Raw genomic sequence first — 25988 nt, forward strand, 5'->3', positions numbered from 1 at the left:
GAAGTAGTAGGAAGAGAAAGACTAAGGTTTTGTAATCAAGGGTGTTTGACAGACTGTCATGTTTTTCATTTATGTTTGTTTTTTGTTAAAGTCACATTAAATGTTATCATTCTCACCACTACTGCGACGTCTTGCCCATTCTTGACTGCCTTTTGTGATAGCGCCCTTTCATGTGCTTCATCGTGAACAGCGAGACTTGATGCCACCCAGTGGATAACTTTGCAGTGGGTGTATGTGTAGTTGCAGGACCCAGCAGGGGGGTCTGGGGGGATGGTGTTGGCGCTGGTCTTTCCAGGAGGTGTGTGGACTGGACTATTCTCACTTTGTGATCTCCTTATGAGAAGCGTTCAAATATTGGTGACTCCCTGGCCTCACGAGCAGCCAGGTGAGCCGCTGCTCTGCCGATGTTCCTCCACCTCCTCCTCCTCCACCTCCTCCTTCTGCTGCTTCTGCTCCTGCTCCTCCTCAATGTTCACGGCAGATGTGCATGCTGGATGAAGGCCTGGGTCCTCATCAACCAATACCCTTCTCTGTTGCATCATATTGTGCAGGACACAATGTGACCCACTCTCAATGGTGCGTATTGAAGCACTCCCCCAGGCTGATCAAGGACAGTCAGCATGGATTTGTTAAGGGGAAGTCATGTCTGACTAACTTGATTGAATTTTTCAAGGAGGTGACAGCAAACAAGACAAGGGAATACACAATAAATGGGAGGTTACTGAGACTTGTAGAGGAAGTGAGGGACCTTGGAGTGCAGGTAATCCCTGAAGGTAGCAGGACAGGTAGATAAGCTTGTTAAGAAGGCATAAGAAATGCTTTCCTTTATTAGCCGATGCATAGAATATAAAAACAGGGATGTTATACTGGAACTGTATAAAACATTAGTTAGGCCACAGCTTGAGTACTGCACACAGTTCTAGTCACCACATTACAGGAAGGATGTAATTGCCCGAGAGAGGGTGCAGAGGAGATTTACGACGATGTTGCCAGGACTGGAGAATTTTAGCTATGGTGACAGGGGGCATAGATTTAAAGTGATTGGTAGAAGGAATAGAGCGGAAATTAGGATAATTTTTTTCACCCAGAGGGTGGTGGGGGTCTGGAACTCACTGCCCGAGAGGGTGGTAGAGGCAGAAGCTCTCACCTCATTTAAAAAATACCTGGATGTGCACCTGAAGAGCCGTGACCTGCAGGGCTACGGACCAAATGCGGGAAAGTGGGATTAAGCTGGCTGGCTCGGACACGATGGGCTGAATGGCCTCCTTCTGTGCTGTAAATTTTCTATGATCCAGGCACCGAAATCGCATCTTCAGCAGTCCTATTGCATATTCAGTTGCAGATCTGGTGGCGATGTGGCTGTTGTTGTATCAATGCTGTTCCTCACTGATGGGGTTCCTCAGAGGTGTCATGAGCCATGTGTGCAGGGGGTATCTCTTGTCCCTGAGGAGCCAGCCCTTAAGGTTGTTTGGTGCGTGGAAGAGGCCCGGGATGTTGGATTCCCTCAAAATGAATGAATTGTGGCAGCTGCAGGGAATCTGGTGCACACGTGACGAAATCTTTTGCGGTGGTCACAAACGAGCTGAGCGTTGATGGTGTGATACCCCTTTCTGTTGAAAGTCCTGGGTCGTGTGGAGGTGCTCAGATTGCTATATGCGTGCAATTGATTGCACCCCATACCCGTGGGAAGCCAGCCACAGAGTGGAATCCCACTGTGCTCTCCGTCTGGCTGAGGTCATCCATGGGGAAGTTGACATATGGCGAGACTCTGTGAAACAAACCGTCGGTGACCTGCCTTATGCACTTGTGTGCAGACGACTGAGAGACCCCGGCAATGTTACTGGTGGCACCCTGGAATGATCCAGAGGTGAAAAAATTGAGGGCAGTGGTCACATTAACTGTGATGGGCAATGAGATGCCACCAGGCCCAGTCGGGAGCAGCTCAGCATGAAGGAGGCTGCAGATGTCTGCGACCACCTGGTGACTCACTCTCAGCCTCTGTGTGCACTGCTCCTCAGAGAGGCCAAGGAAGCTCAATCTCGGTCTGTAGACCCTCTCATGAGGGTAGTGCCTTCTGCGATGTCGGTCCCTCTGTTGTTCCCCTCTGTGGTCTTATGCAGGTGCTTGTGGCGCAGCACTGTGTTGTGGAGCTCCAAGTGGTGGAAGTGCACGCTGTGCCTGGTGAGGATGGTGATGTTCCTCGTCCTCGGATGTACTGGTGAATGCAGCCATCGCGCCCCCCCATCCTGATGGTGTCAGTTTAAAGGGCTGAAAAATTTGTAAATATGTGTAATCAGAACAATTCTGAGTGTGAACCAAGAATTTTCAGTCTAAACACAAAGATCTCCCAGCCAAACGTTTGTCTGAGAGAACTGAGTGCCCTGCTGCAATAACTCACCTTTTATCCTCATCTGTCAAACAGGGATTTAAATGTCCAAATGGCTGCCGGCTGAAACCCGACTAGTTTCCCATGGAGTGTTTCACAGAGCACGGGAAACACGCTGAGGCAGCATTGACATCACTTGCCATCATTCTTAATTGCAATTATGGACATTTCAAGCCCTTTAAGTACTTGAATTGCTGCTTTAAATATTGTTAAAGCTCGCGGGACTTCTGGGTTCGGGAACAGTGTGCACACCCAGAAGACTATGGGTTGTGTGCGTATTTCAGTGGGTTGGAGCCAGGATTCCTTCCTGCTCCAGAAAATCCTGATTTTCTTTGCACCACCCCCCACCCCCCCGCCCGCAAACAACCTGCACTTTAATTTTAAAATCGTGCCCATGATGTCAGCTTCCACGTGTATGCTATTGACACCTAGCTGTACCTCTCCACCACCCACCTTGACCCCTCAACTTCCTCTAAGTTATCACATTGCTTGTCCCAACATCCAATCTTGGATGGGTCACAACTTCCTTTAGCTCAACATTGGGAAGACCGAAGCCATCGTCTTTGCTCCCCACCACAATTGCACTCCCTTGCCACCAATTCCTTTCTTGACCATTTTCTTAGGTTCAGCAACACTGTTTGCAAACTTGGTAGCTTGTTTGACCTTGACTTAGTTTCAGACCCCATGTTCTCCCCACCACAAAAACAGCTTACATCCACATCTGTAGCTCCCTGCCTCTGCCCTATCTCAGCTACAACTCAGTCCCTTCATTGATGATACCCTCAAAGATACCTTTTTCAACTCCAGACTCAACAGCTCCAATGGTCTCCTTGCTGGCCCTCTCCCTTCACAGTCTATAAACTCCAATGCCCTACCACCTCCATCTGGTTTGCACTAAGTCCTGCTCACCCACTACCCTCACTGACCCACATTGGGTCCCTGCCTCGCAAAGTCCACGTCCTTATCTTTAAATCCTCCCATGGTCTCTCTGCTTTCATCCCACTGTTGGCAGCAGAACCTTCAACTGCCTGAGACTGACTCTCTCTCGACCTCTCTCTCCTCTATAAATCTTCTCAAAACCAATCAACTCGAACAAGCTTTGAGTCTCCCTCATAATCTCTCCCTTCCTAGCTCAAGGTGGTTTTCTTTATGCCAATCTGTGAAACGCCTTGCAACATTCTTTACATTAAAGGCAGTATATAAATGCAAGTTGTGGTGAAAGGATTTGTAACTGGGTGTTCAAGCTCACTTTTTGAATTTATATAGATTCGACTACTCTTGGAATGATGAGGGAAAGTCTCCAAGACAGTAAAGTACAGCAGATGATTCAGGATCAATTCATTTTGGAGAATGAAGTGCAAGTGGGTGTTAACGACATACCACCAGTTCCCAAACATAAGGTATGAGTTACATTGCCATCGAGTTTGGAGGGTTTTGTTTTTAATTGTCTGGAATACAATACCAAATTACTTTCCATTTGTGCAGTTGTATCACAGAGGAGAAAGAGAGGGTGAAATTCTTCGATGGAAAAGAAAATCGAGCGGAGTGTAAGACAGGCTGCCGATGCACTATTGCCCATTTTGTGTTACCAGCCAAGTCGAATTTCACCCCCAAGGTTCACTCCTTGTGGTTGATTTTGAGTTTGGGGTGACCGACCGGTGGAGTGCTCCGGCCAGTCACCCACACTCGAAGCAAAGAAGCTACAGTGATTTTGAGCTTCAGCCTCATTAACATCAGGCCGACAAGCCTGATCATCAGATTAAGGCTTTTCAAGATCAGAGCCCCCTGGCCGGCAGAAAGGTAAGTGCTCGCGGAGGGGGAGTCCCGGGATGGCAGCGCCCAGATTATTTTTGTGGGCCTGGAGGAGCACTCCTGCTCAGTAAATATCCATACATGCAAGCTACGTTTTCATTGTACTGTGGAGATACTGTTTAAATCAAAGTTCTTCATTTTCAGTAGATCAGTTGTAGTAAACAATGAGGAGGATAGTAAAAAACTTCAGTAGGACATAGACAGACTGGTGAAATGGGCAGACATGTGGCAGATGAAATTTAACATAGAGAAGTGTGAAGTGATACATTTTGGTAGGAAGAATGAGGAACGGCAATATAAACTAAATGGTACAGAAACAGAGAGACCTGTGGGTGTATGTACAAAAATCTTTGAAGGTGGCAGGACAAGTTGATATGACTGTTCGAAAAATAGAAGCATAGCGTATAAAATCAAGGAAGTTATGCTAAACCTTTATGAAACAGTGGGGCGGTGCTGCGGTTGGTAGGATGTGCCATTCAACACTTGCATTCACTCACCTTGACCACTCGTGTCAAGTCATTGAATTTTATCTGCATTGTATCCACATGTGTGGTGTTATACTCCTGCCATTCACCTTCACGGCCACTTCCTCCCACTGCCTTTGCAGTCTGGAGGATCTCCTGCCACCCTTTAGGTACAGGATGACTCTCTGTTCCGGCACTCCCTCCACTAAGGCCTCCGGTGCACTGTCGGGAAACCTCGGGGCAGCTGTCTTGTCGCCCCAGCCATTCTGCCTGCCATCCTACGCTGCTTCCATTGACAGTGCACGTCCCCCCCCACCCTTTAAGAGGCACAGGTTGCCTTTACCTTGTGCTGGCCACGCCCCATATTGGGCCTCCTGCAGATGCATTCAGGCACTCAGTGACACAGGTAGCGCTGGCTGCACATGGAAATCGTGTTAATGAGGATGCAGAACGAATCTCGCGTGCTGCCTGTATCAATAACACCGTGTATGGGTTAACCGTGCACCGAGACCCCCGCGCCCGGTATTGAGCCCTATTAAATTTAGCCCCCACTGTGTGTAAATTAGGCAGTAATCATTGTAATCAGTTAAAATGTATTGACTTAACAGGAACTAATAGCTCACACTATTGAATTAATGGGAGAACAAGCAATGGAGCAGATAAAATTAATTTGAATTTCTGTTTCTTTTCACTTAACAGGAATATTCATTTATCATGTATTTATTTTAAAGTTGACTGTACTTGCTCTCAAAGACCAAGGTCCTTCTTTAATGTAGAGATTCATTTTATGTGCTAATACAAAGGATATAGTGTCAAGAGATGAATAATCTTATGTTCACTGACTACATTGAGCTGGATTTTTCAAAGAATCCATAGTAAAGATGACATTTTATTTCTTAAGTATATAAAAGTCCTCAGATAGAGAGTGAAGCAATTCTCTTTTACGCTTCTTTGGGAAAAAAATCAGACCACTCATGGTGTTACATCAAAGTAAGCAAAGCAAGTCTAAATTACCAGCCTGTCAATTGTTGCTTTCTATGGGCATGTTAGTCAATGACACATTAACAGAGAAACACAATCCCAAGCAGTAGTTTGTTGGTATCGCCCCCAGGTATATGTTGTACCACAGAGTGCTGGAATCTGCTTCCACAATTTCCGACTTGGCAAATTCTTGTTTTCAATCAATACCCAGTAGGGAGTTGCTAAGTGGCCCTTTCACTTGTGCTATAAATCCTGGTATAGCTTCGCTTCCTAATAGCATTCCCCTGCATTATATCACAGGGGAGCAAGAGTAAAGAAAACTGTACTAAATCTCTGCTCCCAGCAGCAAAGTCTGGGAGCAACTATGGAGGAGTCCACTAATCGTATCTGTGCAGTGATGCAGGACTACCTAACCAAACTTCAGACCACTGCGGAGAGACGAGCCACTAAAGGGACATCTACAGCGGATGCCCCAGTGGCCAAGACCCTAATGCCTGGTGCAGTTTCTCCAATGAATGGTCTGACATGACTTTAGATTCCAATGTACTCTCCTATCTTGTTTCAACATACTGAGGGATCAGACTGAGAGAGCCATCAAGTAAGGGCTTCAATGACCTTATAACTGCCCAGCATTCTGCACTCAGACAAATCAGTGCACATGCACTGGGACAAGTCCAGGAATAGCCAGCAGCAGGAAATGGGAGGAATTGGCATGATGATGAAGCTATCTCTTTTGATGACGCCATATAGCTGCCCCACTCTAATGACTCAACATGTGCCAGATAGAAGGCAGGATTGATCTACCATCACAGAATTAGATGTGGCATCAGCAGCTGCAGGACCATCTCATCACTCAGCATAAGAAGGTACTGGACTATCTCCATGCCCAGAGGTATACATTGACACTCTGCCACCACCCACCACACTTCCTCCTCTCACTGAGGAATCACTTAGATGGAGTATTAGCTTAGGTAGTACAAAGGACGCACCATACCCTTTCACAAAGGGGAAGCATCAGGGTAATTGAGCACCGAATAACTTGCATTTACATAACGGGCCGGATTTTTCTGTGAGCACCAAACTGCTGTTTGTTAGACTTGCCCATAGACTTTTCATGGGCTGTTGCATGGCAAGTTCCTCTCATCGGGCACTCAATCGAGTGCAGCGCCCTCTCCCGGGCATCTGGGACCTGTGTGAACAGGGCAAGTAGCTGTGTATCCCCTTAACCAATCAGATTGACGCATCATTAACAAGCAGCGCAGAGTCAGAGTGAGTTAGAATAGTGAATTCAATGTCCGATCAAGTACAGAAAGTGAAATAAAGAGAGGGAAAGAAATATTGAATTAAAAGACAGAGATAAAAGACAGAAAGAATAGGTAAAAACATAAAAAGTTTACTTTTTTTTTTAAATGTCCAACAACAATTAAAATCTGAAGTAATGAGATTCCACACTAGTAATTTTCAGTGCCAGAGAGGTTGATTGGCAATAATTAAGACTTACCACACCATTAAAAGTGTGCTAAGACTTAAAATGACTTGATGTACCTTTTTTTTGGCGAGATTAGTTTGTATCCATCAGGTCAGTGCAGGAACTTCATGCTGTTCCATTCATGTGAACGGAGAGCCAACCGGCGAGATGTCGTTCTCGCTGAGTTTAAGGAGGAGGGTCGCATCTGGTAGAGCAACTTCTGGATTTCCGCCATTGACTGCGTATGTGCGGTTACCGGAAGTTGCTGTACCAGATGTACAGAAGTAACGGTGATCCCTGTTAGCCTCGCTGTTATTTTCACAGGAAAATCTGGCCCATATGTCTCCGAAAATACAAAGGTCCCGTGACATACTACCAGGTCAGCTGGGAGTGCAGTGGAAAATCAGCTGGGATCTGGATACACCAAGTCCCAGCAAAAGTTGCAAATTTCGGGCAGCCCGTGTTTGGGGCAGACCCTCCATCCACCCTGAAATCACCAAATGACCTGGATGCAGAAATGTACCAGGCATCCAGATCAGATCAGTCGTGGTAAAGAAGACTTTTTGGATATCTCATTGAATCCTGCAGATCCTTTGGACTAAGGCCTGGAGGCAAAATTGGACACTGTTGTGCCTGTTTTTCGGTTGCAAAATGGGGGTAAAACCCACCAATTTTGCGGTATCAAGACCCTCACCCAAAGTGCTAACGAGGGGCCTAACACCTGTTTTGAGACCCTTCTCTGGAATTCGGCGGAACTGAGCACAGCATGCACCAGGCCTGCTCTGCTCAGTTTTTCGGGTTCTTCTGTGGCCTAACCAGTGGTCCTTAAAGGAGGCCACCAACAAAACTTTAAGTTTGTTTCTTTTTAATTTACCTTAATGCAGAGCCAGGAAGAGCAGCAGTGCTCCTCCAGGCTCCAGAGCAATATGGCGGGCTGCTGTCAGCCTCCCTCCTACTCCAGTTCACATTCCCCTCCATCAAGGACCTAACCGAGGCCCACTGCCGGCATTACAGCTGACCCAAATTGGTGTGATGCAAACACTGGACGCCCAGTTGGCATCAGCAGCTCAGCAGAATTATGCTTAATTTGAGTTGAGACTCGGACCTCCTGCTTCTGGCTTGTATATCCATCACGTCGCAGATTTCTCCTCCATTCCAGTGTAAAACATGCCTGATATACTTTCATATAATTAAATATATATAAATAAAGATGATACGAATTAAACAGTCCATAACCCTAAGGTAATGTACATTACCTCTTGAAACTCAGCTATAAATACAGCACAAAGAATTAGTGAAGAAGGTTCCCTCCTAAAAAAATGAAAAAAAAAGTTCCCCACCTCAATGGAGATCAGCTGTGGGGTGAAAGTGCAGGGAATGCAAAGATCAGTCGCAATGGCTCAGGATGTTTTTTTTTCCCTGAATGTTAGAGCAGAGATGCAATGTTTGAGCAAGGCCACTGATGTTTGCCAGTGATGCTTGCGCGGTGACATATACTCAGCAATGCCTGACAGAGGAGTACTATGTACTGGTAGAAAGTGAGGCCCCACAGGCTTTCCACGTTCCTGAAACGAAGGCTTTGAAAAACCAACTGATTGAATTTGAAGTTTACTAAGATCTGTTATTAGAGATGGATCAAAGTTCTGTTCCCAGTAAGGTGCTGTTAAGCGGCGTTAGCACCACCATGCCCCATACTAACACCATATAATGCTATGCAAACAATGTGACATATTTTATTTGTTATCCCGTCCCCCATTACTGGTGTCATATGAATTCTGAGATGTCACTGAGCCACTAGGATTTTCTTTTTGATTTCAGGGTAAAGCTGCCTCCAGTGTCTTTCCTGGTATTTATGAGCCACATAGCAAGAGAAATTGAAAGGGTCGGTCTGTTGCATGCTCCGACTTTTGGCCGCACCGTTCCGAACTGGCCACTAGGAGGTGCAGAAAGGTCCCTGGTTTTCTCTCCCCACCTGTAAGAACATTATTGCCTTCTGGCTGGTAGCTCCCTGAGTGACGTAGCTGAGATAAGGAACTCAATGGTATGGAGGATTGAACATGTGCCTCACCACTGGTGATCCAACACAATACACTATTGAAACGCCACTGCCAGCTCAATATATTTTTTATTTAAAAATTAGCAGCACTGGCCTGTGTTGCTAATAATGCTGCCTTGGGTGCAGTGCAACAATGCAGCATTAAAATAAATAAAATACAGACCCCTAGTACCAAAGACGTCTTTCTGCCAGTTTCAACTTTAAAAATATATATTTTTTTAAGGCCCCTGCATTAAATAGCCAGCTTAATGTGCAGTTGTTCTCCCGGAGAGTCCAGCAGAAACACATCGATGACATAGCATTTATTTTCTTTCTTTCTTGCTGATCCAGTCAAGAGTGGTGGTGGACAACCCGGCAACTAACAAAAAGAGGCTCCATGAACATCCACGTTCTCAACCAAGGTGGAACCCAACACTTGATTGCAGGAAACAAGGCTGAAGTGGGTGTAAGTGTTGAATTTAAAGTTTACTAAGATCTGTAAAATTTGCAGGACTATTGGGGAAGTGGGGCTCGTTGGATAGCTCTTTCAAAGAGCCGCCATAGGCCCGATGGGACGTATGGCCTCCTCTGTGCTGAAAGATTCTATGAATCTATTTAAATTGAAATTCTAAATCTGTACATGCCAAACTAATTTCCAGTTTGGAATGCCAAATAAAATTGACTTCTAGCCTTGCATCATTCAACATTGCCCTCAGCCCTGGAATTAGCATCAACATCGATAACAGGAAGGTAACCTAAACACAGCATCAGCAGTTTGTAAGAGTTCAGTTCCATATCTTCAATACTTCTGCTTTAAGTATGAAGATAAATTGTATTCATGCTAATTTAGTTTCCTTCTGACATTAAACCATATAAAATCTAAACAGTGAAAGCTTAACAGAAATAGATGAGAGATTCAGGCACAAGTATTTAATGTTTAATGCACTTTCTTGTCCTTCACCTCTCTTTCTGTTTTGCTATATGGTCCCAGGCAAGCCAGTCGGCTGTTAACCAAGTTATTAAACTTTAATATAACAGTCATAACATTGTGTCAGAAACCTCTCGAATTCTATCACCTCACTATTTTCAAGGAATTTGATTTTTTTTTTGCATTTGTAGCACTGTACCTTTATTCAGAACAGCACAAGATTTTTTAAAAAAATTTGAACAAATGGGCTCATCAATAACAGAGGACCGTATAAAGGAAATAATGTGAACCGGCCATGCAGGCTACCTAACTTGTCCTTTCATTTAGGTCCATGCTGAGGGCCTGCTCAAACTGTCTGTCGGACTCCCTCTTGCCTTGGCACTTTCCCCTGTTAAATTAGATATTCTGCATCTAGTTTTTGAATATTTCAACTCACTCTGTTCTAGGTGGTTGTCGATCTATCGGTTTATAAACTTTGCTGACCTATTTGATCAACTGGTTTCCAAATAAGCAGATATATCAAAGTATCCGATGAGATGGAACTTAAATTTAAAAGGGAATTACTTTTTCTGTTGTACCCCACAATTGGAGACATATTTATAAAGGATATTTTATATATTTACTTACAAGCACGTACACACACACACACACACACGCACACACACACGTGTATACAAAAACAGATTTCAAAGCTTCCCCCTGACTGACGCCCAAGGCCCACCTGAAGCAATTTTCAGGCGGGCTCATAAATGGGCAAGCAGCCTGCCCAACTACAACAAGCATAAGGCTGCTTACATATACAAATCGGGCAAACCAGTTGTAGGACCCCGATTGGAGGAACAAATGGGCAGAGCATATGCCACAGATGCTCTGCCCATTTGTACCAGGCATTGGAAGGCTTAAGCAGTGGTCCTTAAAAGGACAGCTGGAGGCTGCTCAGAAAATAACCCAGGTAATTTTTCATTTTTATTATTGTGTGACTAGAAGGAGCACTCCTGCTCCTCCTGGGCCCACAAAGAAACTCCGGCCTGCTGCCGGCCCATTTGAGGCTCCCCCATCCTCCTCCACTCCCATCCATGTGATCATCTCCCCGCACCTCCCCCCCCACCCCCAGACCCTACCTGCTTGCCAGCTCAGCGTGGAAGCCAGTAGATCGCCCATCCTCCTACAACCAACAAGCTGTAGCAGGATGCCCATTTAGCACCAGCAGCTCGCTGGCAGCATTTAATTGTAGCCTGAGCCCCAATATAGTTCGGGGCTCCTGTCACCTGCTCTGGGTGGGCAAGCATGACCGCTCCACTGCCTTCGTGCCCATTTTGGGTGGAAGTTGAATTTCCCTCCTGTTTATGTTCATAAAATAATATTATAGTAACATTGTTACTCCTAATATCACAGTATCATTACCACTGTTGTGTTAGCTGATTCTTCGACATTAATGTGTGTGCGATGAAATGTTAAATAAAAAGCTTGCCCAGAAGGTACAAAATTCCTTTGAAATACCAGCACTAAACATCAATCATCAACGTGCCCTGAATTGCCTACTGGCTCAGCTATCACTACCCAAACGCAAAGGGTTGACTCAGCTTCAATCTTCCTTGACTATCTCGAAGCCAACTTGAACCCAGAAATATCCAAATTATTTTCCCACCCAAGGAACATACTCAGTAGTTGGTTATTAGAAAATTGACAGATGGAAAGCGGATATAAGGAGCTCCTCATGAGTGGCAGAGTGAGCAGCAAAAAAAAGTGTGATTGCATTGCCGCCAACCTCCTGGCCATTGTATGGACACCCACCATACAGCAACAAATGGCGGTGCCACCATTTAGAAAGTGTAGATTTGCAGCCACAGCTGCTAGTATCTCTGGAACCCAAACTTGATGGGAACTGAACCCTGGATATGTGAACAAGTGTTCTTATAACTGGCCTCCAGGTAGTGCCTGCCAGCATTTGTTGTCCCAAGCCTCTGAATTTCGTCTTTAACCAAATGATGGACATCTAACTGCAGCATGGTGAAAGGAGCTACAAAGAACAGCTTTCCAGCCAGCTTGACGTGCTAGACAAATCTAATGCCATGTACCAGCCTTATCCATCATCAAATCCTTAATCCAGTTGCTCATATGATGGGGTTTGGCAAAGAGATATGCTTGCTGTGAGGCTGACTTCCTTTCAGTGACAGGTCAGTGTATGCTGGAACCCTTACTCACTGCAGTCGGTTCTTCTTCCGGTCACAAATCCACTTCACAGTTTGGTTATAGAACTTGCACATAGGCCTGAACGCTGCACGCCTAGGAGTTTTGAACCATGAAGGACAATTCATGTCTTATACACCACATAATTAGCCCTGTCTTAGGACTTTGCTGTCATTGAAGAAAGACTATTTACCTCTCTGTGGCCCATGATGGCAGGAACTGAGCCCAACTTTTCACACCCAAACTCCTCCCAGCAGTGGTTATCCCAACCCACTGAGTTCCATGGCTCAGTGGCAGGAAGCAAAGGGTAATGGTTGACGGGTGTTTTTGCAACTGGAAGGCTGTTTCCAGTGGGGTCCCGCAAGGCTCAGTACTAGGTCCCTTGCTTTTTGTGGTATATGTTAATGATTTGGACTTGAATGTGGGGGGCTTGATCAAGAAGTTTGCAGATGATACAAAAATTGGCCGTGTGGTAGATAGTGAGGAGGAAAGCTGTAGACTGCAGGAAGATATCAATGGACTGGTCAGGTGGGCAGAAAAGTGGCAAATGGAATTCAATCCGGAGAAGTGTGAGGTAATGCATTTGGGGAAGGCAAACAAGACAAAGGAGTACACAATAAATGGGAGGATACTGAGAGGTGTAGAGGAATAGAGGGACCTTGGAGTGCATGTCCACTGATCACTGAAGGTAGCAGGACAGGTAGATAAGGTGATTAAAAAGGCATACGGGATACTTTACTTTATTAGCCGAGGCATAGAATATAAGAGCAGGAAGGTTGTGCTAGAACTGTATAAAACATTGGTTAGGCCACAGCTTGAGCACTGTGTACAGTTCTGGTCACCGCATTACAGGAAAGATATAATTGCACTAGAGAGGGTGCAGAGGAGATTTATGAAGATGTTGCCAGGACTGGAGAATTTTAGCTATGAGGGATGATTGGATAGGCTGGGGTTGTTTTCTTTGGAACAAAGGGGGCTGAGGGGAGATTTAATTGAGGTATATAAAATTATGAGGGGCCTAGATAAAGTGGCTAGGGAGGACCTATTTCCCTTAGCAGAGGGGTCAGTGACCAGGGGGCATAGATTTAAAGTAATTGGTGGAAGGATTAGAGGGGAGCTGAGGAGAATTTATTTTCACCCAGAGGGTGGCGGGGGTCTGGAACTCACTGCCTGAAGGGGTGGTAGAGGCAGAAACCCTCAACTCATTTAAAAAGTACTTGGATGTGCACTTAAAGTGCCTACAGGGCCACGGACCAAGTGCTGGAAAGTGGGATTAAGCTGGATAACTCTTTTTCAGCTGGCATGGACACGGTGGGCCGAATGGCCTCCTCTGTGCCGTAACTTTCTATGATTCCTCATCTACTATACAACAGACAATCTGCCTTCGGCAAGGGCCAGTTGTCATAATGGTGACATCCATGGACATTCCTGATTACCAGCCTTACTTGTCATCAATTGCTTAATCCAGGGCAAACACAACAGTAAACTTTTAGTTTCTAATAATTATTAAAAATACTGATTACTCTGTCAGCACTTCTCAATAAGAAGAAATTGACCAGGTGCTAAAATGCATTTCCCACAAAATGAAATAAAACCAGTCAATTTCCTGTGATGTTGCACACAGGGAGTCAAGGAAAAGGAGGCGATTTTAACCCCACCCCTCCTGGTTGGAATCGGGCAATTGTGCAGTTAACTTTGCCTCTGAAAATGTATTGCTCCAGTCCTACTCATTCCTGCCCGCCGCCACCTTTTTACAGGCAGCTGAGGCGCCTGCCTGAGTCAGGCAGGAGCCTCATTAATACATGCATATCAGGCTTCTATAATGTCATTCGGACCCCGATGGCATTTTAACTGCCAAGGCCATCTCATTCATTGAAACCTGGTCTGGGGGAAGAAGAGGCCCTGTAATTATTAAACACTTCTTAAGTGGAGCCAGGAGGAGCAGGAGTGCTTCTTCAGGCCCCACAAGAAAAATCTGGGCCTTCTGCTGCCCCAGACCCCCACCACAACCTGAGAGACCCTGCGGAAGACACCCCCCCCCCAACCCAAGACCAATCTGAGGCCTGGGGCCACCCAATCTTGCCTGCTGGCAGCTGCCCAGCTGCCGTTTTACACCCTTTTCAGGCAGGCAGCTGGCCGGTGGGATGTAAATAGGCCCAAGAGTTAATGAGGATGAGGCTCGCCCCACCCTCTCATCTGCTTAAAACCCCCTCCCAGTTAAAATCCCCCATTAGTGTACTCTTCAGATGAAGCAGGGATATAGGTCAGATAATAATCGGAGTAGGGCATGCAGGCATAATTTTGTCCCCATTTTAAAGTCATACATTCCATTATTGTTTTTATTTAATATTTGATATTATCTATCTATATCTTCATTAAAAATCTTATGCCTGCATGCACTTCCTGTCAACTTGTTCCATTATAAATTCCTGTGTCCACATTTGTGATGGAAACTACCTACGTAAATTTGTCACGCTGTAATTACACCCTCCCGTAATTGGTGGCTGTGAATATTAATGTGATATTTAGTTCTTTACAGTTCATTTTGTATTCTGTGTCATGAATTTCAGCATTGGAAATGTTCAGAAAATTGTTTTTGGAGCTGTTGTATTAAATTAGACCAACTTTAAAAACCGCAAAGAACATTCAGGACTGAAAGTTACACAGACTGAATTCGTTTTATAATTGCTCCAGATAGTCTTCAGCTCTGACCTATCACATCCACAAAATGTGGCTTTTAAATTGTGCTTGTTGTCTAGAACAAGTTCCACATAGCTCCTTTAGGGGAAGATTTCCACCATTAGCTATTTATAACAAAATCATAAATGCATGTGTAAAGAGCATGTTTACAATTTTTCTATAAATAACATACAGGGAAATCGTTCCTCTTCAATATTCAATTTTACCTCAAATGTTGAATAGTATTTTTAAACTCTTTAAAGGGGCACTGTATTCAGAGCTAATTCACTGAACATGCGCTCCCCGTATCGAGCTTCATTGGATGCAAACGCTGTTCAGAAGCAGGGCTACAACACACACTCCCATCAGTCTGAATGTGAAGAACAAAGAGCAGTAGTAATAGTCCAGATAAGATAGCCCCTGTTGGCCATCATAAGGTTACTTGGCCCAGGACAAAACCTACGATAGGCTTTAAATTATACCAAGAACATAAATATATACAATTGTAAACATTTTTTTTCCACATCGTTCACCTGAGGAAGGAGGTAGCCTCCGAAAGCTTGTGAATTTAAAATAAAATTGCTGGACTATAACTTGGTGTTGTAAAATTGTTTACAATTGTCAACCCCAGTCCATCACCGGCATCTCCACATCATAAATATATACATATACACAACTAGACTTACAGTCATCTAAATGTATACAGCGATATTAACATTGACCCTATCAAAACAGATTTGAGTTTGTGTGGAGCTGGTTCTCAAAAAAATTAATCTAGTGCTGATTTTCCCGAATTGCAATTTCAGAAACTTTTTGCTCCTATCAGGTAACAATGGCAATGGTAGCTTTATTGGGCTGTCAATAATCAGTCTTGTTGCCATCTGATCCACTAATATATTGTATTAATTCTCCATGTATCTGATTCCACTGTGCAATAGAACTTAAGCACACATGCTGAATAGTGGTGAATAGCAGTTAACACAATATATAAAATTCTGGTGTTTAAAGCAGACTTTCTGGACCCTGTGATTGTGCTTCCACTATTAAATTTATCCTGTCATTCTGATATCTTTTATGGTGTGTACAATTTTTACTTTGCCTATGCAAATCAGGTTAATTAGAAAAAAGATTTTTCCTTATAACCTGAAAGCCATAAATTTTATTTTCATAAATTTGCAAATATATAATTTCTGTGCTTTTAGTATATTAATCAATTATGTTAATAATGCCTAATTTGCATTGCCTAATTGGGCTACTTTGAAAATAGAGTTTCATCCAGAACTCAACAACCATAATGCCTATCTTTCTAAAACTTAGAGCTTTATGTTATTAGAGATAACATGTTAATAATTGTGCTAATTAAAATTAATTTACATATGCAGATTTCTTTAATAAGATAACAGATTTTCCTCCACAATTCAAAAACCTTTCACCGTTATGAATAATTTGATAAAATGGGGAAAAAAACCACAAGAATGTATTTATTGCTGACTCTGAGTGAGCAAAGAATGCTTTCTGAAGCTCTCTGCAACCAGCTCTACTGAGAGCTCTTCAATTTCTGTTGGTCAGGATAAGAATGAAGAATAACATTGCCAACGTAAGTAAATTGCTCGCTGATTACCTCATTTTAAACTTTTTCCTCATCAAGTTGAGAGGTGTTAATAAAAACAGAAAATGCTGGAGAAGCTCAGCAAGTCAGGCAGCATCTGTGGAGAAAGAAACAGAGTTAACATTTCAGGTCGAAGACCTTTTGTCAGAACTGGAAGATGTTAAAAGAGTTAAAGTTTTTGAGAAAGTACAGAGCCAGGGAAAGTGGGGGAGGGAGGGGAGGAAAGAACAAAACGAAAGGTCTGTAAAAGGGTGGAGGGCACGAGTGATTAACTGACAAAAGGGTTGATGGTGCAAGGCAAGGAAGGTGGTCATGAGACAGGTTAAGAAACAAAAGGTTGATCAGGAGTAGCTGTAAATGGCAGCAGCAGAACCACTACCAGTGCTAGCTGACCGAAAAAATGGGAGCAGTGGTTATGATCTGAAGTTATTGAAATCAATGTTGAGTCCAGAAGGTTGTAAATTGCCTAAATGAAAGATGAGGTGCTGTTCCTCGAGCTTACATTGAGCTTCATTGGAACAGAGTAAGAGGCCGCGGACAGAGAGGTGAGAGTAGGAGTGGGAAGGGGAATTAAAATGGCAAGCGACCGGCAGGTCAGGGTCACGCTTGTGGACTGAGCGGAGGTGTTCAGTAAAGTGATCACCCAATCTGTGTTTAGTCTCCCCAATGTAGAGGAGACTGCATCGTGTGCAGCAGACACAGAATACTAAATTGAAAGAAGTACAAGTAAATTGCTATTTCACCTGGAAGGAGCATTTGGGGCCTTGGATGGTGGGAAGGGAGGAGGTGAAAGGGCAGGTGTTGCATCTTCTGCCCGCCCGGGAAGGTGCTGTGGGGAGGAAAGCGGGTGTTAGGGGTGATGGAAGGGTGGACCAGGGTGTCGCGGAGGGAGGATCCCTTCTGAATGCTGAAAGGGGAGGGGAGAGGAAAATGTGTTTGGTGGTGGGATCGCGCTGGCGGTGGCAGAAATGGCGGAGGATGATACGTTGAATGTGGAGGCTGGTGGAGTGGAAGGTGAGGACAGGGTGACCCTATCATGATTCTGGGAGGGAAGGGAAGAGGTGAGGGCAGAAGTGAGGTAAATGGGACCGACAAGGTCAAGGGCCCTGTCAACTACAATGGAGGGGAATCCTCGGTTGAGGAAAAAGGAAGACATATCGGAAGCACTGGTGCGGAAGGTGGTATCGTCAAAACAGATGCGACGGAGACGGAGAAACTAGGAGAAGGGAAGAGATTCTGACAGGAAGCAGGGTGGGAGGAAGTGCAATCAAGGTAGCTGTGGGAGTCGGTGGGTTTATAATAGAAATTGGTTCACAGCCTATCCCCAGAAATGGAGATAGAGAAGTCGAGGAAGGGAAGGGAAGAAACATAGAAAATAGGAGCAGGAGTAGGCCATTCGGCTCTTCGAGCCTGCTCCGCCATTCAATATGATCATGGCTGATCCTCTATCTCAATACCATATTCCCGCTCTCTCCCCATACCCCTTATGCCTTTTGTGTCTAGAAATCTATCTATCTGCTTCTTAAATATATTCAGTGACTTGGCCTCCACAGCCTTCTGCGGGAGAGAATTCCACAGGTTCACCACCCTCTGAGTGAAGAAATTTCTCCTCATCTCAGTCCTAATTGTCCTACCTCATATCCTGAGACTGTGACCCCTTGTTCTAGACCCCCCAGCCAGGGGAAACATCCTCCCTGCATCCAGTCTGTACAGCCCTGTCAGAATTGTATACGTTTCAATGAGATCCCTCTCATTCTTCTAAACTTGAGTGAATACAGGCCTAGTCAACTGAATCTCTCCTCATACACAGTCCTGCCATCCCAGGAATCAGCCTGGTGAACCTTCGCTGCACTCCCTCGATGGCAAATATATCTTTTCTTAGGTAAGGAGACCAAAACTGCACAAAATACTCCAGGTGTTGTCTCACCAAGGCCCTGTATAACTGCAGTATGAGTTGGAGATGGACCATGTGAAGGTGAGGGAAGGGTGGAAATTGGAAGCAAAGTTGATGAAATTTTCTAGTTCGGTTTCATCAAATTTCATCAACTTTGCTTCCAATTTCCACCCTTCCCTCGTCTTCATATGGTCCATCTCCGATTCTTCCCTTCCCTTCCTCGACTTCTTTATCTCCATTTCTGGTGAAAGGTTGTCAACCAATATCGAATATAAACCCACCGACTCCCACAGCTACCTTGATTACACTTCCTCCCACCCCACTTCCTGGAAGGACTCTATTCCCTTCACCCAGTTTCTCCGTCTCCGTCGCATCTGTTCTGACGATACCACCGTCCACACCAGTGCTTCCAATATGTCCTCCTTTTTCCTCAACCAAGGATTCCCCTCCATTGTGGTTGACCGTGTCCGTCCTATTTCCCGCACTTCTGCCCTCACCCCTTCCCTTCCCTCCGAGAACCATGATAGGGTCACCCTTGTCCTCACTTTCCACCCCACCAGCCTCCACATTCAACGTATCATCCTCCACCATTTCAGCCACCTCCAGCAAGATCCCACCACCAAACACATCCTTCCCTCCCCTCAACTTTCAGTATTCCGAAGGGATCCTCCCTCCGCAATACCCTGGTCCACTCTTCCCTCATCCCCAACACCCGCTCTCCTCCCCATGCCACCTTCCCGGGCGGACGCAGGGGAAGCAACACCTGCCCCTTCATCTCCTCCCTTCCCACCATCCAGGCCCCCAAACACTCCTTCCAGGTGAAACAGCAGCTTACTTGTACTTCTTTTAATTTAGTATACTGTATCTGCTGCACACAATGTGGTCTCCTCTACAGTGGGGAGACCAATCGCAGGCTGGGTGATCACTTTGCTGAACACCTCCGCACTGTCCACAAGCGTGACCCTGACCTGCTGGTCGCTTGCCATTTTAATTCCCCTTCCCACTCTTACTCTGACCTCTCTGTCCTCAGTCTCTTATACTGTTCCAATGAAGCTCAATGTAAGCTCGAGGAACAGCACCTCATCTTTCATTTAGGCACTCTACAACCTTCTGGACTCAACATTGATTTCAATAACTTCAGATCATAATCACTGCTCCCATTTTTTCGGTCAGCTAGTGCTGGTAATGGTTCTGTTGCTGCCATTTACAGCTACTCCTGATCAATCTTTCGTTTCTTAACCTGTCCCATTACCACCTTCCTTGCCTTGCACCATCATCCCTTTTGTCATTTAATCACTCGTGCCCTCTACCCTATCACAGACCTTCCCTTTTGTTCTTTCCTCCCCTCTCCTCCACCCCTATCCCCGGCTCTGTACTTGCTCAAAAACTTTAACTCTTATAACATCTTCCAGTTCTGACGAAAGGTCCTCATCCTGAAATGTTAACTCTGTTTCTTTCTCCACAGATGCTGCCTGACTTGCTGAGCTTCTCCACCATTTTCTGTTTTATTTCAGATTTCCAGCATCCGCAATACTTTGCTGAGAGACGTTAATGTTGGAGAATGGAACACTTTCCATTTCAGGCACCCAGTGTTCTTAGGTCAGGTATATCACAGTTAGATGTAGAGTAAACCTGCCGTTACTCTGCCCCAAGAATGTTCCTTACCCACAAGCCATCTATGTTGTACCAATATGACATTCCTTGGTTTCCCACACTTGTCATTCTGTGGCCTCTACATGAAATTGACAATTTATTACAATCCAGGTAGGGGCAGTTTTGTATGGGAGGCTATGCCCACTAGGAACTGGATTGAGACAACTCACACTCATTTCATGTGGCACTCCTATAACGGGCAGAGAGAGCATTTTTATCCTAGCCATCGGGGCTGGATTTAAACCATCCGAGACGTGAAAAGACAGGATCAAACCAACAGTGTCCTGCAGGCTTCTCTATATGTACACATTGAAAACAGGCTGTCAGTCCTGCATACACCTAGCCTTATTACAAAAGAAATGCTTTTCACCTAATTTGTTATTCTTACAACTCATACAATTCATACTAGTTCCAGGCATTAATTCTGACTAAATAGATCTTCATGTCAGCCAGTTACTGACAACAATATTAGGAAGGATGCTCAAGAAGCTCCACAAATTCGTATTCATTACAGGTAACTTTCACCGTCAGCACCTGGTAATTGAGTATGGGATAAAAATCGGGCAGGTTTTACATGGTTGGGTCATCTGTTCCACATCGGCCCCATTGCACACGCACATGCACTTCATGCACACACTTACCATTTGTAGATTCCAGTCTTTTTTATGGTAAAACTATGGTTCGATCACATTCATAAGAATCTCAAAGTGGTTTCTAGTTTTAACAGTTCAACCACAGATTCCACTTTATGCTGTATTCTTATCTTGTAGAAAACCAGAAAAATAATAAAATAGATGCAGAATTCTGTAAGAATAGACAATAAAATAGACTTAATTTCAGTTCACATAAATCCAGTTGTAAACCATAATAAGTTAAACTTTATGAATGCCCTTTATAAGCGTGATCTATTTTGAGACACAAACATTCCCACAATCAGCTCATTGCAATATTGGGACTCCAGCTACAAGTGACACTGCAGTAGCACAGCATGGAACCATTTGAGGTGGTCTTCTTTATACTCACCCCAGTAATTTTAGAGTGGTGATTGGCACTCATTTTCCATGTTTTACTAAGCTGGCCATCGTAAGTAAGGTGCATTAAATAATATTGCCTTACTGGTGTTAGTAGGTAGTTGTGGCTGCACACAACTGGTCGAGCTTCCTTCCTCTGAAACTCGGCACTACTGTGCGCAAAGATGACCTCTGTTGTCTTCTCATCCACAAGTGTGTGTTGTGATTTGCAGGACAACACTATGCATGCAAGTTTAATCTGGCACATCATTTACTGACCAGAAGACTCAGACTCACTTCGGTAGATGGGTATAGGGCAGTTTCAATGTGTTTCATGAAGTGATTTCATGATGTGGATGGATTCTGGAGCAGTGTGTTAGACAAAATGTCTTCACTGCCAGACCACCACCTTGAGTTGTTCTTGGCGTAGACAGTGCAGCAAAATAGACTGAATTTTGGCAGCTATATGCTGTGATTATCATGCTGCTTTTTTCTGCTATTGGTGTAAATTTGTCACAAATATTGTAGTATGATAAGGACAGAATCTGCATGCTTGGAATGGTTTTACAAAGATAACAGTGTGAAACTGACTGCATTAGTGTTGTGTAACACAGATATCAGACAAGACAAACCCTGTTTGAATACTTGTTACATAGACAATGCATCATGTTGTTGTTATATTTATCTGGGGAACATGCCAACTTTTGGTTACTTACCAGTATTTGTAACGGTGAAACATACTAGATACTCAGACCATGTATGAACTTGAGTATTAAACAGAGAGTAATGGATACCCAGAAGTGAAATAAAGATGCTTATCTCACTAACAGGATAAACCAGTGAGGAATAATGATTTGCAACTGTCATCTAAATCCAGAGATGAGGTTTCAGCCTCAACATTATTCCCCTCGATACATTTTGTATTTTATATACAATGTCAAGTTGATGGGGGTCATTTTTCTTCTCAGCCAATTTTCTGTCCTCTTTCCTGGGATACGGTTCCACAGGCACTGCTCAGTGTCTGGTCCAAGTGGCTATTATTGACGTTAGCCTTAACAATGAGTGTTTGTCTGGAAGGTGGCATCACAGCCGAGACTCATCCAGTTATCACCAACCTCCAAACATATTTTTCTAGTCGGAGTCACTAGATAGTGTCCAAGAGAATAAACCCTGTCGAATTTTCTCGGGATGTTGAGGTCAATTGTAACACCACAACTATCATCCTAGCTGAAATTAGCCAGCTCGGCAAAGATTGATTATCGAACCAGGAAGTTTCTTGGCCTACAAGACTCCAACATTCATGACGTAAGCTCATTGAGGCAATGAAGGAGTGGTAGGGGAAGTTTTGTTCTGTTTTTGTCCGATGCCAGCAGACGCTACAGTAGTAAACTTATACCTATGTAGTGAACGAACGATAGCATCCTCGCTGAAGGATTAACCATTTTGACATCACTGTAGATTTATCAGATGATAAACCACACTTGATTAAAAACATATGACAACGTGGAACATGAGAAAGACATTTGGCCCATCAGGCCCACTCCTGCCACAGATTTTTTATAGTTTAATTTATAATGAAATCTACAGAACTTATTTAATCATCTGAGGGAAAGTTTCACATAAATATTCCCTGAACCCCAAAGGCAATCAAGCAAAGCTCCAGAAAAGTTACTCATCTCCACTATTCAGCTGCTGCCCACAGACAAACACCTCACTGCAATTCCCTACCCCGTCCCAGCTGCACACCAGGAACTACTGAGAGGTAACAGTCAGTACATATTCTCACACTACATTAACAAAATCTGGCTGCAATGATAACACAGGTGAAATATCTTGTCAGTAGTGCGATCCTGACATTTAGTTTGTAAATAGAAAAATAAGCTGTTTCTGCAGGTGCGAGTGAATTATCTGCTCTCTCCATAACTTAAATAAATTCTGGGATTATTTATCAACCAAAATGATTGAGGGATGGAGAGATTGGATTATGAGGAACGATTATGTAAATTGGGCATGTTCTCACTGGAAAAGAGAAGGTTGAGAGGTGATATGATTACTGTGGTTAGGATTCTTAAGGGACTAGAAAATATAAACCATGACAAGCTATTTCACCTTGTCCAGAGGAGTAGAACCAGAGAACATGACCTGTGCTTGAAGGTGGTAAATTCAAAACTAATCTGCGGAATGATATTTCAATAAGCAAGTGGTCAATCTAGGGAGACAGTGGAAGCAGATAATATTGATTAATTCAAATGCAAATTAGGTAGATTTCTTTCAGAAAATAACATTTTGGGATTACAGCTGTGATAAAGGGCAGTTAGAAAGATTATCTGTAATCACCAGGCATTGTTCTCTGACTATATATGCTGTGCCTATATGCATCTCTTCACTTCACCTGACGAAGGAGCAAAGCTCCGAAAGCTTGTGATTTCAAATAAAGCTGTTGGACTATAACCGCAAGTAATTTGAGACATGACATGGTAAGTGTAGCATGCTTGGGAGGAAGAAGGTAACTTTGGACCTATGGTTCCCAAAGCTCTCCACTGCTGAGGTTTTCTTCATGTCATTTCTGGGCCTGTTGTAGACTAATTGATAGAGATTGATTGCTATGATTAGTCAACAACTCCATTATCATTACATTTTGTGACTATCAGGATGGTAGAAGGCAAACTAGATGGACCGTGGTCTTTTCTCGTCTAGCAATTCCTATGACCCTATTTACTAAACCTATGTTTTCAGTCGTCACTAATAAAACTCAAACTAAAGAATGTGATAGTGACAGAGAGGAAGTGAAGGCAGTTCTTATGACGTGCAACTGAATGTTACAATTGCCGCACCATCCAAACCATTGAACAGTTCTAAAATAGATCTGTCAGCGTCTCTGAAAGAAATGGATGGCATTGTGTAACATTGAGTCGATAAACATCTGAAGTAGATGAAAGTACAGGGTTATGTGAAGACAGCAGGGCAGTGGGACTAGTTTTGGATTGCTCTATCAAAGAGCTGGCAGAGAAACACTGGGCTGAATGGCCTCTTTCTGTGATGTGAACTGCTATGGTTCTATTCTCTAGAGAAGAGAAGGCTGAGGGGAGAGATGATTGAAATGTTTAAAATAACGAAGGGAATTGGCTGAATAGATACAGAAAGTTTCTTCCTCCCAGTAGGAGAATCCAAAACAATCTTAAAATTAGAACTAAGCCTATTAAAAGAAAATTCAGATTTATTTTTGCACAAAGGATTGTGAGAATGTGGAATGCACTGACCTAAAAGACCATTGAGAGGTTTTACTTGCCTGTCTGGAACACTTAGAGGCAAGAATATGTTATTTGGCCCATTCAGCCTGCTCGGTTATTTTGTTAGCCATGTGGTGGGCCCTTCTTAATTCAAATTTCCTGCCATTCTCTCTATCTGTTAATAACCTTCCTTCCCAAGTAAGTATCTATCTCTCTTTAAACACCTTGAATGATTTTGCATCTCTGGCCTTCTGGGGCAATGCATTCCACACTTTCACAACCTTTTGTGCATAAAGATAATTCTGAATTCTCTTTTAACAAGCTTAGTTCTAATTTTAAGATCAACGTGACGACTTTTACTGGGTGGTTATCGAATTTTTAACCTGTTACTATGTAATTGCAAAACGCTCGCATGCTGCTGTCCTGAGGGAAGGCAGAATCCATGGTGTTATTTCCTATTTTCCGACTAGAAAATGGATCAGGATATCGGTTGCCACTGATCTGCAGGAAAAAGACCTTATGGAATAATAATATCCCTTACTCCATGGGAGAAAGCATTCTGAATATTCTACAAACCCTCTGAAATGGTGTCCTGGAGATCTCAGAATCCAGTAGGTGTTGTTGTTTCCATTCCATCACCCAAGGCCCGAATGCCTCCAGTCAAAGCCTGCACGTTGGAGATGATGACTTGCCTCCAGGCCTTTGCAATCTGTGGGATGTAAGCAGAAATGCCTGCAGCTGCCACTTGCTCCAGGCTGCATTGTATTTTTCAAAAGCCCTCTCTGATGCTGTGCCTCCTCTGAATTATCTATGTCTCCAACCACCGCCCCCCCTCACCATCCCACCCCAAATAACTCCTTCTGGCCTGGTGAGTGCAAGCAAGAGGGTGAATGACGGTGAGGGGAATTCCTACTTCTGTTTTTCCAGCTTCTGTGGAGAGAAAAAGACAGAGAAATGCTTTGAGTTTCCTGCTAACCCCTGTTTCCTAACTGTTCTGCTCGTATAAGGACGACCTAAGAGTATGAATGTCAGAAAACTGAATTTTTTTAGGATTTTTGAACATTAGCACTTGTTCTGAACAAACCAACTTTGAATATAGGATCTCCCATGTCTCCTTCCCCTATCGCCTCAGCCAAGTATGATCCCAGAATCAATTGCCTCCTCCTGCTGGGTTAATAGATGAATATCGGCGCTTTCTCCTCCTGTAGCTTCTCATTCCTACAACTAATGTGCAATTTTGTTTCCTGCATGAGAACAGAATGATTATCGCTTTCACTCACCGACTAGTTTATTTGACAACTATTGGAGAATTCATAACACTTCTGTTACGGAGTTCCCTTAGAGTAAATGATTCTTTAAAGGACTTGCATGCATTGCAGGATACTCCAGCAATATAATGTAATCGTTCCACATGAAGGAGTTTGTACAGTTCATTTAGTTCACAGGGTTTACTCTAGTATCTGTTACTGCGCTTTTAAGGTAAATACCAGTCTATAGTTTGTAAAGTTTAAAACATAGATGAATGGCAGCTTGCTGCCATCATTCTTACTTTTATTGAGCTTATGAAGTCATTAAACGTCTTCAAGCACTAGAGAGGATTCCTGGGGGTTGGAGAGTTGCCACTCATCACATGTGTCACCTCCTTCCAC

At 43.9% G+C, this 25988-nt stretch overlaps 1 protein-coding gene across 1 annotated transcript in view; it reads left to right on the forward strand.

Moving 5' to 3' along the window:
- The window catches only part of LOC137322176 (PC3-like endoprotease variant B), a 633356-nt gene that overhangs the window by 566229 nt on the left and 41139 nt on the right, over nt 1-25988 (forward strand). Inside the window, exons 12-13 of the mRNA XM_067985291.1 lie at nt 3653-3786; nt 9498-9612. Coding sequence (XP_067841392.1) covers nt 3653-3786; nt 9498-9605 — 242 coding nt within the window. The 3' untranslated portion in view covers nt 9606-9612. The remainder of the gene's footprint in view (nt 1-3652; nt 3787-9497; nt 9613-25988) is intronic.

Source organism: Heptranchias perlo, chromosome 5 (genome assembly GCF_035084215.1).
Source record: "Heptranchias perlo isolate sHepPer1 chromosome 5, sHepPer1.hap1, whole genome shotgun sequence".
Taxonomy (NCBI): Eukaryota; Metazoa; Chordata; class Chondrichthyes; order Hexanchiformes; family Hexanchidae; genus Heptranchias; species Heptranchias perlo.